The following is a 14431-nucleotide window of genomic DNA, read 5'->3' on the forward strand; positions in this document are numbered from 1 at the left end:
CCAATCCATGATAAAACAGGCAGTTATAGTTACCCCTCATCTTTTTGTACATCAGTTTATTCTGGCTAATGTGGTAGAAATAACAATCTAATGCTCACTTACATTTTGTTACTTGAACTTTTTTCAGCAGTCAATTTCCTTAACAAGAAAACTATCTTTAGTAAATTTCAGACCTCATTATATGTAATTGAAAAATGTGATTAAAAGAGGGGAAGCATTTTTCCTAAGACCTGCTATTAACTTGTTCAGACATCCCTCTTTAGTCTTCATATGGAGCATAGCTAATTTGATGATTTCAGTGTCCTTTTGACCATAATCTGCTTTGACTTGAGTTTGAAGATTTCTAGTGAAAATAAACGTGTATGTATGTATCAGTATCTAAGCTGTCTCAAATGATATTATTTTTTTCTACTACATGCACTTAAAAGGAGATTACGGGAATCAAAAACGAGGTAAAGAATAACCAAGGAGGAAAAAAACTGTGTACAGAGTGTATATGCTTTTGGATAGGAACAATATTCATTTATTTTAGACTGATTTTACCAACAAGTCAGTTTGGTATTAAACAAATAAAGTAAAAAATAAGAACTATTCAGCAATAGTTATCTTTTATGTAGCACATGACATCTTAACTATTGTTTCAATTCAGAATGTAGTAAATTCTAGACTTCTAGACTTAATAGTCAATTAGAACTGTAATATGGATAGATTTTATTTTTGACAGAAAGCATGCAACTGTTTTGTTGTGAGGATAAGGTTAATTCTCTGATTTCAGTGCTGCTCAGCTGTCACACCAGAGTGCATGCTGCATGAACTGATGGAGTCAAGTACTTCTTGTACATTCTTGTACTTAGGGATATAATGTAAATATTTTAAAATTCACATTTATTTCTAATCCTGTTAATTAAATTTGGTAAAGAAACTTCCAGAAGTATGAAACACAAAAACTGACCCACTGTACCATAAATTGTCCTTTGGTCATGTTCAAGCTAACTTACTAAACTGTGATTTACAGAACATCACCATTTGTAAAGCTTTTTTTTTTATTTTGTAAGAGGTAGATGCAATTGTTTTGTTTAAAAGTGTTTTCTTTTGATTTATCAATGCTGGAGGTACATAGAAACAAATAGAAGAAAAAAACATTTTAAAACTTGCTTCTTAGAAATTAAGAAATTCATTGTATAGCAAGGATGACTAAAAGAAAAGAAAAGAAAACAAACAAACACAAAAAAATAAACAAAAAGCTAAATATGTTAAAAATTTTTATAAAACCATTCCAAGGCAAGAAAGAATGCCCTCTGTATGGAATTAAAACAGGGTATTATAGCCAAAATGCTATTTTAAGACACCACCTCCACATTCAAAAGATTTTCTCATTTGAGGTCATATTTCAGGATACTTTTAGGGTCCATATTACTTCAAACATATAGATTCTGAACAAACGAGAGGTAGAAATTCAACGCAAATAATTCACAAACTTCTTAACTGTCTCTTCTAAGACATGCAACAGGCTACTAGATACCTAGTTTAATTACAGTGAGTTCCAGGGTGATACAGAACATTCCAAGGCTTCACAGGACCAAGAACAACAGTTCTATGAGTACTGGCTGCCATAGACATTAATGTATGTAGGTAGGACAGTGGAACATCGCTATATGATAGAAAATCACTGATAGTAATCTTTCAGTATCATTAATATCATCCTGTGGCTCACAAGAATTTCATATCCATACCTTACAGACGCAGAGACCTACACAAGGGTCAATATTCACACTGCCTTCCACTGAGCAGTTGCAGGGCAGGCAGTCAGGATATCCCGTATAACCCAATGCACATCTATTGCAGTGCTCTCCTGTATAGCCAGTCTTGCAGTGACAGAAACCAGGCAACATGTCTATGGAAGAGGGAAAAAAAACATGATACACCTTTGATTTATTATTACTATTATTGGATATGTTTATTAGAGTTCTTAAAGCAACACTGTTCGTAGGTGCAACATACTCATATGTACTCTGGTACGTAGGTGTAACAAACTCTGGCTCAGACCTACACTGACTCAACTCAGTATCCTGTCTGAGAGCTGAATATAACTATTTGAGCTTCTCGATATCTATATATTAAAGATCTATTAAACTGTAACTTGTCCCCAAGTCCTTGCATATAGCAGATCGAACAAACACCTCTTCCATTAACTTGCCTAACTGCCTTTGAATACGCTTTTGCTTCCTGAACCCATTAAGCTCCCCATCAGTAAGTTCTGCATTTAGCCATGTGTAGTGTGAAATTAAATACTGATATACACTAAATCTGTATTTGTCGCCCTTTAAATGTCATATCATAGAAAACAGCAAATAACTGTTCCCTTCTCACTATCTCCATATAATCTGTGATTTCAGTATAACTCTATCCTATCCCACATGACAATTTTATTTTGTATGTCAAAAACTTCTATGCCTATTTAATATCTTTTTAAAAAGAAACTGTTCTGAATAGATGAAAATCCCTATTACTTCTCCACTTCCATTTCTAATAAGTTATTTAAGGGAAGGTATAGAGCAGACTTACAATTGGTGTGATTGTTTTTTCACTTTTGCTTTTAAAACATTAGTAATATTTCTTAAGGCTGTGCTGACCTTTTACTATTGCTGAGCCAGCACTGAGCTGATACTTCCAAGGCACAGTCCAAGGTAATTGTAAGAGCTGTTTCACAATTGCTAATGTCTTATTCAAAAATTACTGCAGTCACTGTATAAGTAGAACTACATTTTTCGCTGCTTAACTTTTCATTTAATTGCTACAGAATTTCATCAGTTATTTTATTACCCATCCACCAACTATCTTAAGATCTCTGAACATTTTGCAGCTCTTTCATTTTACTGTGCTGAAAGATTTTGTACTTGCAAACTTTGTCACCTTCCTACTCGTCCTCTTTGCAGGTTAAATATGAATATTCCCAGCAGTTCATACTGATCATCACTGTGAAAATGGTCCATTTATTCTCTTAACCAAGTACTCATCTGTGACAGAATTCTTCTTTCTCTTTCAATTCTACTCTTCTATGGCATTTGCTGAAGACTCTTGACAAAACTTTTTGAACATCAAAATATTTTATTAGTCAAGGTAACCTTGGCTTCTTCAAACAGATACATAAGGAATACTGCCCTCCACAAAAAAACAAACAAACAAACAACTGATCTTGAGCTTTGCCCATTTTAGCCACAGATTGTTAAAAATATAAATCTTTTCTTTATTTTTGTTCTACTTATTTTCTTGATACAGAAAGCAGATTTCATGATTTTAATTTCCTGGAACCCTCTACTTTTCTTTTACAAACTGGATACACAGTTTATAATTATATAAGATTAATTTGGATTTTACAAAGTACTATAAACTTCATTTATAATGCTTCAGCATTTTAACTACTTTTTAACTACCTCCTGATACCATGTATACGCCATGCCATATGTTTAAAGCTTTTCTATTATTATTCATCATTTTGCTCTAAAACTGACACATCTGTTTGATACACTTCTTCCAACTTGCCCCATGTTTCCATGAAAAAAATGGGAAATTCACTGAGTTCTTCTACTCACTGATACAAAGAATTCATCTAGGTTTTCCTGTTATAAACTGATTACATCTTAATCATTTTAAACTACTAAATTTCAGAGTCCAGTCATCATTTAGATTTTGATTTATCTAAAGAAGTACTTCTTAACAACATTTAAATATTTGCATATTATTTTTTTAAAATACTTTAACATGTGGCTAAAATTATGATCTTACGGAACCAGTCAGTACTTATGTCCTTTTCTATTATCCTTTGTTCCTTTTTTTTCAAGGAACTTTTTTTTAGAATTTAAATAGATTTTTTTCTTTCCTAGCTTAGTTATGTCATATGAATTGAACTAGAAGAATGCATCTTCCTTGTACCTGCACCTAATGCTTACGATTTGTTTGATTGTTCATTTTGATTTAGTTTCTAAAAGATTCCTTATTTTAGATAAGCTGAATTTCAGGGTGGCCTTTACAGGCCTACAAGGATTTTGAATTTGATGGCTCTTCAAGAAAACTTCTTGATTACTGCTTATATATATAAATTCAGTGCATTAAGTTATTTGTGTTACTATCACAAAATCATTTGCTCCCTGGATTTTGACTATGGTCTAGCTGCTTCCCAAATTTCTGAGTTACTCTCTTAGCTAGTCACTGGTGAGGCCCTGCACCTCAGGGTCTTTTATAAACTGAGTCAATGTACAATCTTGGTTTATGAAAGAAAACTCTGCTCCTCCAGATACAAGAGTCTTATTTCTCCAGAATTAGAAATCAGGCAGAGGAAGCAGGAAATCAGCATGACTGAGCAGGGACCTGCTGGCAAGATTGAGGAAAAAGAAGGAAAAGTGTAAGTAGTGGAAGTGGGGGATGAGTGGCCTGGTCGGAATACAAAGATGCTGTCAGGATGTGCAGGAACGGGATCAGGAAAGCCAAGGCTCACATGGAATTAAGTTTGGCAAGGGATGTAAAAAACAATAAGGGTGTTTTTTTGGTATACTGTCCACAAGAGACAGGCAGTGGAGAGTGTATCTCCTCTGATAAATGAAAAGGGAAAACTGGCCTCCTGAGATACGGAGATGGCTGAGGTACTTAATGCCTCAGTTTTCACTGCCAGTCAGGCCTCCCAAGTCTCTCGTGTGCCTGAAATTCCAGGAGGGGGTTGGGGGAGCAAGATCTCTCCCAGTGTAAGAGCACAGTAAATTCAAGGCTACCTCAGGAGGCTGAATGTGTATAAGTCTGAGGGGCCAGACGATAAGCACCCTATTGTCCTGAAGAAGATGGCTGATGCAGTTGCCAACTCACTCTCCATTGTATCTGAATTTCATGGCTGTCAGGTGAAGTCCTTGGTGACTGGAAAAAGGAAAACATCTCTCCCATTTTTAAGAAAGGAAGATCTATAGGTCAATGAGCCTCACACCTGTGCCTGGAAAGATCATGGATGGAACTAGTGGACCAAGAAAGGGTAACTGATGTCATCTACCTGGACTTATGCAAGGCCTTTTACATGGTCCTGCACTGTGCCCTTATCTCTAAATTGGAGAGACATGGATTTAAAGGGTAGACTGTACAGTTGATAAAGAATTGGCTGGACGGTTGTAGCCAGAGGGTTGTTTGCCAATGGCTCTACATCCAAGTGGAGAGTGGTCATAAGTTAGAACTGATGCTTTACAACATCATTATCAGTGACTGCGGGACTGTGTACCCTCAGTACGTTTGCTGATGACACCAAGCTAAGTGGTACAGTTGTCATAATAGAAGGAAGGTAAACTATCCAAAGGAACCTGGACAGTCTTGAAAAGTGGGCCCATGAGAACCAAATGACATTCAATAAGGCCAAGGTGCCTGCAAGGTGTGGAAGCCTGGAGGATCAGTGGTATCCTGGGCTGCATCAAAACAATGTTGGCTAAAAGGGAGAGGGAGGTGACTGTTCCCCTCTACTCTGTCCCTGTCCCCATCTACTCTTGTCCAGGCCTGGGGCCCCCAGCACAAGAACAACACAGAGTTTTGTGAGTGAATCCAGTGGAGGGCCATGAAGATGATCAGAGGGCTGGAGCACCTCTTCCATGGAGAAAAGTTGAGAGAGTTGGGCTTGTTTAGCCCGGAGAAGGCTCTGGAGAAACCTCATTACTGTGATCTTCCGATACTTGAAAGAAGCTTACAAGCAGGAGGAGGACTGACTTTTTACACAGATAGATACTGACAGAAGAAGGGGAATGGATTTAAACTGAAAGAGAGGAGGTTTAGATTAGAAGTTGGAAGAAATTCTTCACTCAGAGGGTGGTGAGTCACTGGAACATGTTGCCCAGAGAAGTTGCAGATACCCTGTACCTGGAGGCCTTCAAAGCCAAGCCTGATGGGTTGCTGGGAAGTCTGACTTAGTGGTTGGCAACCCAGCACATGGCAAGAAAGTCGGAACTAGATGATCTTTGAGATTCCTTTCAACCCAAGCCATTCCATGATCCTATGATTCAGATGAAATAACTGTACTGTACATCCCATTTGAGCAGCAAAAGACACAGGCAAATTTGTCTTTTTATAAATGGTCCTGCCTTAATTGGAAGTATAATATATCCTTTCTTAGATTTCAGAACTCAAGTCTCAGCAAATTCAAATTCAATAACATGTTTCAGCATGGAATAAAGCTCCCAAATACGCATTTAAATTTAAAACTCTCCTTCACTGCCCAGTCAGTCCATTGTTTTTAGATTTTCATCAAGAATCTTCCTTTCCTCACTTTTCTTAGCAACTGAGGAAGAGAGATCAGGATTTGAAACGCAACTTTGACCACCCTAGTAAATTCCTTTCTCATATGGTTCATACCGTAGTTGGTATCTACCCATTCAGAAGCCTCACATGCTACAATAGAGAGAGGAAGCTGTGGAGACTTCAACCTATCAGATATTTTTTCTAGCTCTTATGATTCTTGATATAGTAAGTCTGTATGATACATTTGGCTCACCTTCTTTAATTTACAGTGCTATCATACTGGCAAAACTTAGGCTCATGTTTCTATACAGTATGTACATTCCTTGTTGGTGTACCCTTGATTTTCTTTACCAAGCTTCTGTAGTGCTTAGTACATCAACAGGCTAATTAAATTCTGAATCACAGTGAATGTTTCAGGTCCTTCTTTTGTTGCCATTGTAAAGAACTTATATTTCAGTATACACTATGGCTTTGGTCTATTATTTCATAGGCCTTGTCTGAATAGGGCTTGTCACTGTTTTCTACCTGAATATTATCATTTTCTGACATATCTCTGAATGTAAAGAGGTTCATTCTGGAGGATGAATCATCTTGAAATATGAGTTTTATCATCTTCTTCCTAGCCTACCCATCTTTAAAAATTATATGAAAATAAACCCATGCAAAATCGTGCTCCAAATCCTTGAAAAAACTTGCAATCCAGAGACTGGCTTTGTATTTCTCATTCCTACTCAATAGCATATATATATCAAAAACAATATTGTGGAAGTTTGTGGGACTGCTTGCTGAACAAAGATCTATTAAGCTTGAATAAATACTGGCCCTTATTTATCCTACAAGGTCTGAGAAAGTTTTTCAGCAAAAGATCACTATTTGGGCTTATATTACACATAAAGAGGTAGTAGCAAAAACAAACAACAATAACAACAACAACAACAAAAACCACTTCAGTGCACAATAGCATCTGAATTATGAAATTCTGTAAGTCTGCAAACTTTGCAGATCTTGCAGGTACTTAAAAGACAATAAAAATGGCTATTTGCTAAAATCCAGTTAGTACTGCTTGAAAAAAAGGAGTAATGATTTACAAGAGAAGCCTAAAGGTCGTAGCATAAAGTAGCTCAAAATGCATAGAGTCCATCTTCACTTTCATATGGACAATTGTAAGTGATCTCAATGTCACAATAATAGGCAATAGTCAGTTGTCTATTATTATCTATTATTAGTATGGACTGAACACAAGTGAACAAGTTAATTTTAAAATACAATACATGATTGCCTGTCAATTATTTTACCAGCGCCACAATTTGTAAACATATTGTGATTCATTGAAATTTTTTGGCTCTAATATTTATCTATACTGTTTCTGAAAATACCATCTATTGTTGCTATGAAACAATATTTGAAAAACATTCTTGGACATGCAAAGTGAAAAACATACTATAAAAATATGAATAATACTATTTCATTTCAGAATGATCAGTGAGATATATGAGGATACAGTTTTACAAAGCTACTCAAAATTGAAATTACACATGTTTAAAATATAAAAATATTTCTTTTTCTGCAGAAACAATCAATTGTAGAATTATTCCTATATGCTCTTCTCTTATCTTCCCCTGGCCTAAAAAACCTACATATGAAGCCTTTGAAATCCTCCTGTTGCTCTTCATCTGTGTACCAATCGCTGTGATGTTTATTACAAAGATCTACTTTCACTGTTACTTACCTACAGTAGTGAGGCACACAGAAAACAGCATTCAGATTTATTTTCCTTAAGAACAGTTCACAGTGACTTTATATCCCATTGACTACTATATTTCCATTTTAGTTTAAGGGTTTTTATCTTACAAACTAGTTTATTTTCCAGATTTATAAGAAATACCCCTACAACTTGGAAGAGACCATGGTGGGACAGGTGTCTGTGCTAAAGACTATAGAGAACCCCAAGATGGAGAATGGGGATAGACCCTGATGGAATAAGGTCTCGTGGAGAACCCACAGGGCAGATAATTTTTTCCTGAAGGACTGCAGCCCCTGTAAAAGACCCACGCAACAGCAAGGGAAAAGTGGGAGGAGAAATGGGTGAGAGATAGTAGCTGTTATGGACTGACCCAGCTCCCTCTGCCAGCTGTGGGATGGGTGAGGAGGTAGAGGAGTTGAGAATGAAGGAACGAGGTTGAGCCTGCAGATATATTTTACTTTTTGTCTTTGATCATCACTATCCAAATCTATTTAAATTGGCAATAAATAAAATTAATTTTCCCCAAGTCAAGTATGACAGTAACTGGGAAAAGATATCCTCATCTTTATCATCAGCCAGGAAATTTTTTGTCTTATTTTCGACCTTGTCCTATTTAGGCGGAGGAATAAGATAACAGCTGGGCTGACAGCTGACAACTGGACAAGGTCAATGTGATACTAATCACTCTTGTGATAGTAATCAGGCTCCATCATTGTATCTAGAAATTTAATTTTATGGAACCGAGGTAGGTAGTACTTGATTGTTATAGTTTATTTTCATTGACCTCCATTTCAAAAAATGACTGCTACAACATCTCATATCAATAGATTGCAATTAGCCCAATTAAATATCCTTAAGAAACTGATCTTGAGTTTTATTGGCTTCCTATTATATTTTCAGAAGTTTGTCAGCAAAAGCAGAAGAAATATACTGCAATCCATTGTTTCCAAAGCACAAGACAGGAATTTCTTTCATATAAGAAGATAGGTTTTTTCATGGCTATCATAAGGAGTTTGTAATCCTGTATAGATATTATAGATGGCAGATGATATATCACATTTCAAGCAAATTTTTTCTAGGGTTCAAATTCAAATACGCATGGAGAAGTAAAGTGATGTAAAGATTACACTTCTACTTGTTTTAATCTCTGATGTAAATGAAGAAAGCACTGTAAAGAGAAAACTCCCAAATGTTCCATGGGCAATACTCTCCCAAATGTACCATATTACAAGCCATGTATATTAAGGAAGTTTCAGAAAATCTGGAAATATAAAATCTGAATTTCCAAAGAAAATTATCATAAGAATGCAGGTGGATCATTGTCCATATGAGTAAAGAACAAGAAAAAAAATCTTTAGAATTTCCTTCTTTTAAAGAGGAAGGAAAAATATGACTCAGTTTTTCTTTGACCACTCTGAATTTCAGCTTTAATATCCTTGTCTTTTAGGAATATTACCTCCTTCTGCATGTTTTTCATCTTTGACACAGGTTTCATGTAAAGACCCATTTGGATCACAGGAACAAGGCTGGCATGGATCTGGGCTATCTGGCAATACCTATGGAAAGAGAGATATTACAAAACAAAATCATACTTTTAATGAGTGGAAACACTTATTTACTTTATAAACAAAAATTAGGAGAGAGCTGCATTTTGTGTAGGAAACAAACAAAAAAGGATGGTTGCCTATCTAGCCCATGCAGTCTTGACTTAAATGTTCAATTTTAGATTTTCATCAGAAACACATAAGTTTAGATACAATTAGGATTTCAGCAAATCCAAAACAAGTATATAGTTATTAACAGCGACTTGTACCATTAAAAGAAATAATCAAGTATCGTAGAATCGTAAAATGGTTTGGGCTGGAAGGGACCTTTAAGATCATCTAGTTCCAATCCCCTTCTTCTAGACACAGACACCTTCCACTAGACCAGGTTGCTCAAAACCCCATCCAGCCTGGCCTTGAGCACTTCTAGGAAGGGGGCATCCACAACCTGCTGGACAACCTGTGCCAGTGTCTCACCATGCTCACAGTAAAGAATTTCTTTTTAATATGTAGTCTAAATCTACCCTCTTGAAGTTTAAAGCCATTTCCCCTCATCCTGTCATTACCTAGCCTTATAAAAAGTCTGTCCTCAGCTTTCACGTAGACCTCCTTCAAGTACTGGAAGGCCCCTATAAGGTCCTCTCAGTGCCTTCTTCAAGCTGAAGAACCCCAGCTCTCTCAGCCTGTTTGTGTAGGGGGGTGCTCTAGCCTTCTGAATCTAAAGTAGATTTTGAATATCAATCATTTGAAGTAGATTTTAAACATTCACTGGTTAAAGTAACCTTGACAAATAGTTTTTCTGGTCAACATGATTTGAATAACTAATTGCTGTTTGTCAGTCAATTACTAAACAAAAAGGGAAGTGAAATAAAGCAAACAATTTCCTATCCTTCCAGAAAAGGTTATCTCAAACAAAATTGATCTTTAGTTTAATACCACACTGTGGATGTAAACTACATATATTTTAATTTATATCTATAATGTATATAGAGATATATAGTTCCTATTAGTCAGATGGCAACCGATTAATGAATAAATCAAGTGTCATAATGTTGAATAGATCAGTACTCCTCTTCTACAAGCTCTAAGACTAAAAACACTGTATCAGGGAGAATGTAATTATTGTTATTTGCTGATGTTTTCTGTTTGAGGATTGAAAAGCAATCAGACTAATAGGCATGATTTCCTCAACTGAAACTATGCAGACAAAATGTCAGGAATTTAAACACACACAATTAGTGCAGCTATTTAAAGCACAGGCACAGCCTATATTGGCAATACAACTTAATATAATGTGCATCTTCTGACAGCTGCATTTTAGAATAAAATACAACCTTCTATTCTGAAGCACAAAAACCAATTCTTGTTGCACTAAAAATTAAAAGCATTCCTGGGACATCATGAAATTTCAGTTATTATTTTTTCTATATTACCATTTAAAAATAAAAATTATAGACAAATTTTCTCCAATATTGAGTGTTGCAATATTTCTTTGGTCTTTGATAACACATCTTGAAATTCATTACTGAGGTAAAAGTTCTGTTTACAGAACTACATCTTCCTTTTAGCCGAAATATTAGATGGAGGCTCCGACCTCAGTGCATTCCTTCATATCAACAAGATTTAGTTTCATATTTCTGTGAATATTAACATTAGAGATTTCCAGCTGTGAAAAGCAATTTCTACACTGTCAGAATTAGAAGTTAACACTCATAGCACTGAAATTCTGTCACCTCTTTTTTTAATACTAAATTCTCCATGCTGAAGTGATAGTTTGAACGCAACAAATTACAGGGAAGTGACAACAGAACATGCATTTACCCCTGGAGGTCTGAAGTAGCCATCAACACAGGTCTCACAGTTTATGCCATCAGTGTGGCTTGTACAATTAACACACACTCCACCTCCGATGTATTCTCCGAAAATATTCAAACTCTGATTTCTGTCTGCCACGTTCTGATCATAGTAACATTCCTCAGTCTTCCCATGACAATTGCATGCTAAAAGAGAAGGAAGTGTATTAGCAAAGATCAAGTTATTAAAATCAGTCTTTTAGCATTTCATTCATTTGTATCACAAGCATTATAACTGAGAACACATTCAGGCATTGATTTTCTACTTCATCTACAAAAAGCAATGTGTTCTAGTCGCAAATGCAGCCTGAAACTCTGCATATTGTATTCTTTTCTTAATATTTTGTCTTAGAGGGCAATGTCATGGACAGATATAAATTAATTAGGTTCTTCCATTTTTAGTTTCTTCCTTTTTAAAATTGATGATCCAGAAATTTTGTGGTAGTTATACACACATACAGCTCATAAAATAGCAACTTAAAATAAGAGGAATTGTAAGAAAAAAATAACAGAATGGTATGAGTAAATTAAAATAACTTCTATGAAAGCTAAAAGATGTCCAAAAAGCACTTGTTTTTCACATATGCATATAAGAATTACGTCAGAATAAAAGAGAGTCTTAAAAATTTTGAGAAGTTCAGATCTAAACTGAAATATTCTGAGTTCAACAAAAGTACAATTTTACATGTTATTTTTCTATTGACTTTTTTTGAGTCAGTCTAAATAAGGGAACAACACTGATTCATCAATTAATGTGGTTAGAAATAATATAAACTGCAAAATCATTTGGGACTCAATCTTAGTTTTCACCAGCAACTACAGTAATCCTCTTCTGTTCTGCTTTCAACTTACGTTCACATTCATGCTTAACCAGGAAAGTCCCAGCATGCCAAGGTTTTTGATTGAAACCAGGACAACACCGATCACATGTCTCTCCACAAGTGTTGTGCTCACACTGACAGACAGATTTCTAATTTAAAAGAAAAACAAATATTTACAAAATGCCATGATTTGAAGAATTTGTCCTATGTAATCTGCATTCCAGCTGAAATTATGAAAACATTACAATTCATGGCTAAAATCTGTAATTCCTTTGCTTACTCGTTTTTATTTATTTATGCATCCTGTCTTCACTCATGAGAGACAAAAGTTTGTTTAACTTGAATAGTTCAATTTTTAGGAAAGCAGCCAGAGCGTGGAAGAATTTGGCCAGAGAATCTTAGGAGAATCTAAGAACACAGGAGTATCTACTTCCAACTTACTGAAGCAAGGAGAATGGGAGAACAAAAGTTTCCCAGTGCAGCAAATAAGACAGATTGCTGGCAGTCCTCAAACAGAGCTTCGCCTTACAGGAAAACTGACTTGATTGCTAGCGTACACTAGAAGGGTGATCCAACCTCTGCCATTCCCTTGATGTAACACTCCTGCAGTTAGAGTAACATCAGGTCTGCTGACTGATGCCATAAAAATAGTCATCTTTTCTTTTAACTTTAAGATTATTTTTTGCTGGATGATTCAACTCATCTTGTAGCCTTCTAATTGTACAACTAAATTGCATATGAGAGCAGCAAGTGAAGGCTTAAACAGGAAGTGGGAGGAAGATCACCACCCTTTCAGTGGTCTTTCATTTTCTCAGATCACCGCAGTCCCAACTTAGTCTCAACATGAAAATATTGTTGTAGGCAGTGCACAAACTCTGAGCCTCAGAAGAAGATGGGGAAAGAAAGAAACAGTTGTTTACAAACAGGAACAAGAACTGACTTTCCAACTGTTTTCCTGTGGCCCATGAGTGCCCTCTCAAGGACAACATGGCAAGATTACCCGGAGGAATTCTATGGCTGACCATATATATGCATATGTCCTTGCAAAACAAGGACAAGTTAAAGAGTGCTTCAGAACAGCAAGGCAGTAAATTCAAGCAAGTTTATTCTTTTTCATGCTAGAGGAAAATTTATATAGTCACGATGTTTTACAAGCCAAAGTCCACCTATCTCAGTATGGTTCGTTATAGAGTATCCTTGAAGATCTAAACCAAATATTCCAAATCTCTTATGTCTTGAGTTGTTTCACTTACTGTATTTGTGATACTGGTTACATAATATATATTTGTCATCCTACAAAAGATGATACCACTACATGTTTAGAATACCCTTTTAATCAAGTATCCCAACGATCTGAAGTCTGCCTTCATCTGCAATAATAGCTGTTCTTTTTTTGTGGTAGGGCCACATGGCACAGAGATAACACAGCAGTTTGATAACTAAGACCATCTATGTCTTTGAAACAACAGTACATTGCTTGCTACGCACATCACTACTGAAAAGACTTGCAGGATTAAAACAAGGATTTTGTAAAATTTTTGAAAAGTACCATGGAAATTGCTTAGAAACGCTAATGCAATATCTGTCAGATTTCTTCTTGTTTTTGTTTGTTTGTTTGTTTTTAATCAGTTCTTATGCAATTGTCCAATATCATACAGAAACAAGATTTTCTGTTATACTGCACAACAATTCTAATTGAGTGAACAGCATATGAAGAGCTCCCACATTGTGGCACACCAGTAATATTTGTAGATTGCAAATTTTGTATTAGTGATGATGTACATTTTGACTATCAATAATAGATTATATTTTAATATTTCTGTTATAACAGCTACATGTTTATTAACAGTGTAAAAAGAGATCTACATGTTTAGAATAAATAGTGAGCAGTCTGTGATTTTCAAAACTAGATTGATTGATCACTCAATATTTCATGTATAGTAAATATGCCGTTATAATTGTTTATTTACAAGTATCGATTAAATACTCGTCAGTTATTTAGGAAATATCTAAACTAATATCAAATAAGAAAAACTGACTATTCAATTCTTCAAATACATAATGTAACCCCAATTTTTGTTTGTTTGTTTGTTTTTCTAGGAAATATTGAATATGAACAGAATTATCTGATATCTATTCTTCCAATATAGAGAAAACGTTTGCTGATGTTGCATGAGTGGCAATCATTCTGGTTGCCAGCACTATTTC

General features: G+C 35.5%; 1 protein-coding gene across 2 annotated transcripts in view; it reads right to left on the minus strand.

The window, feature by feature from the left end:
- LAMA2 (laminin subunit alpha 2) overlaps positions 1–14431 on the minus strand; it is a 335772-nt gene that overhangs the window by 197869 nt on the left and 123472 nt on the right. For both annotated transcript variants that reach the window (XM_090135808.1, XM_090135806.1), the window contains exons 7-10: positions 12255–12372; positions 11371–11549; positions 9462–9561; positions 1734–1894 (exon numbers count right to left, since the gene is read on the minus strand). In XM_090135808.1, coding sequence (XP_089991934.1) covers positions 1734–1894; positions 9462–9561; positions 11371–11549; positions 12255–12372 — 558 coding nt within the window. The remainder of the gene's footprint in view (positions 1–1733; positions 1895–9461; positions 9562–11370; positions 11550–12254; positions 12373–14431) is intronic.

The sequence above is a fragment of the Phasianus colchicus genome, chromosome 2, assembly GCF_987193195.1.
Source record: "Phasianus colchicus chromosome 2, bPhaCol1.hap1.1, whole genome shotgun sequence".
NCBI classification, from domain to species: Eukaryota; Metazoa; Chordata; class Aves; order Galliformes; family Phasianidae; genus Phasianus; species Phasianus colchicus.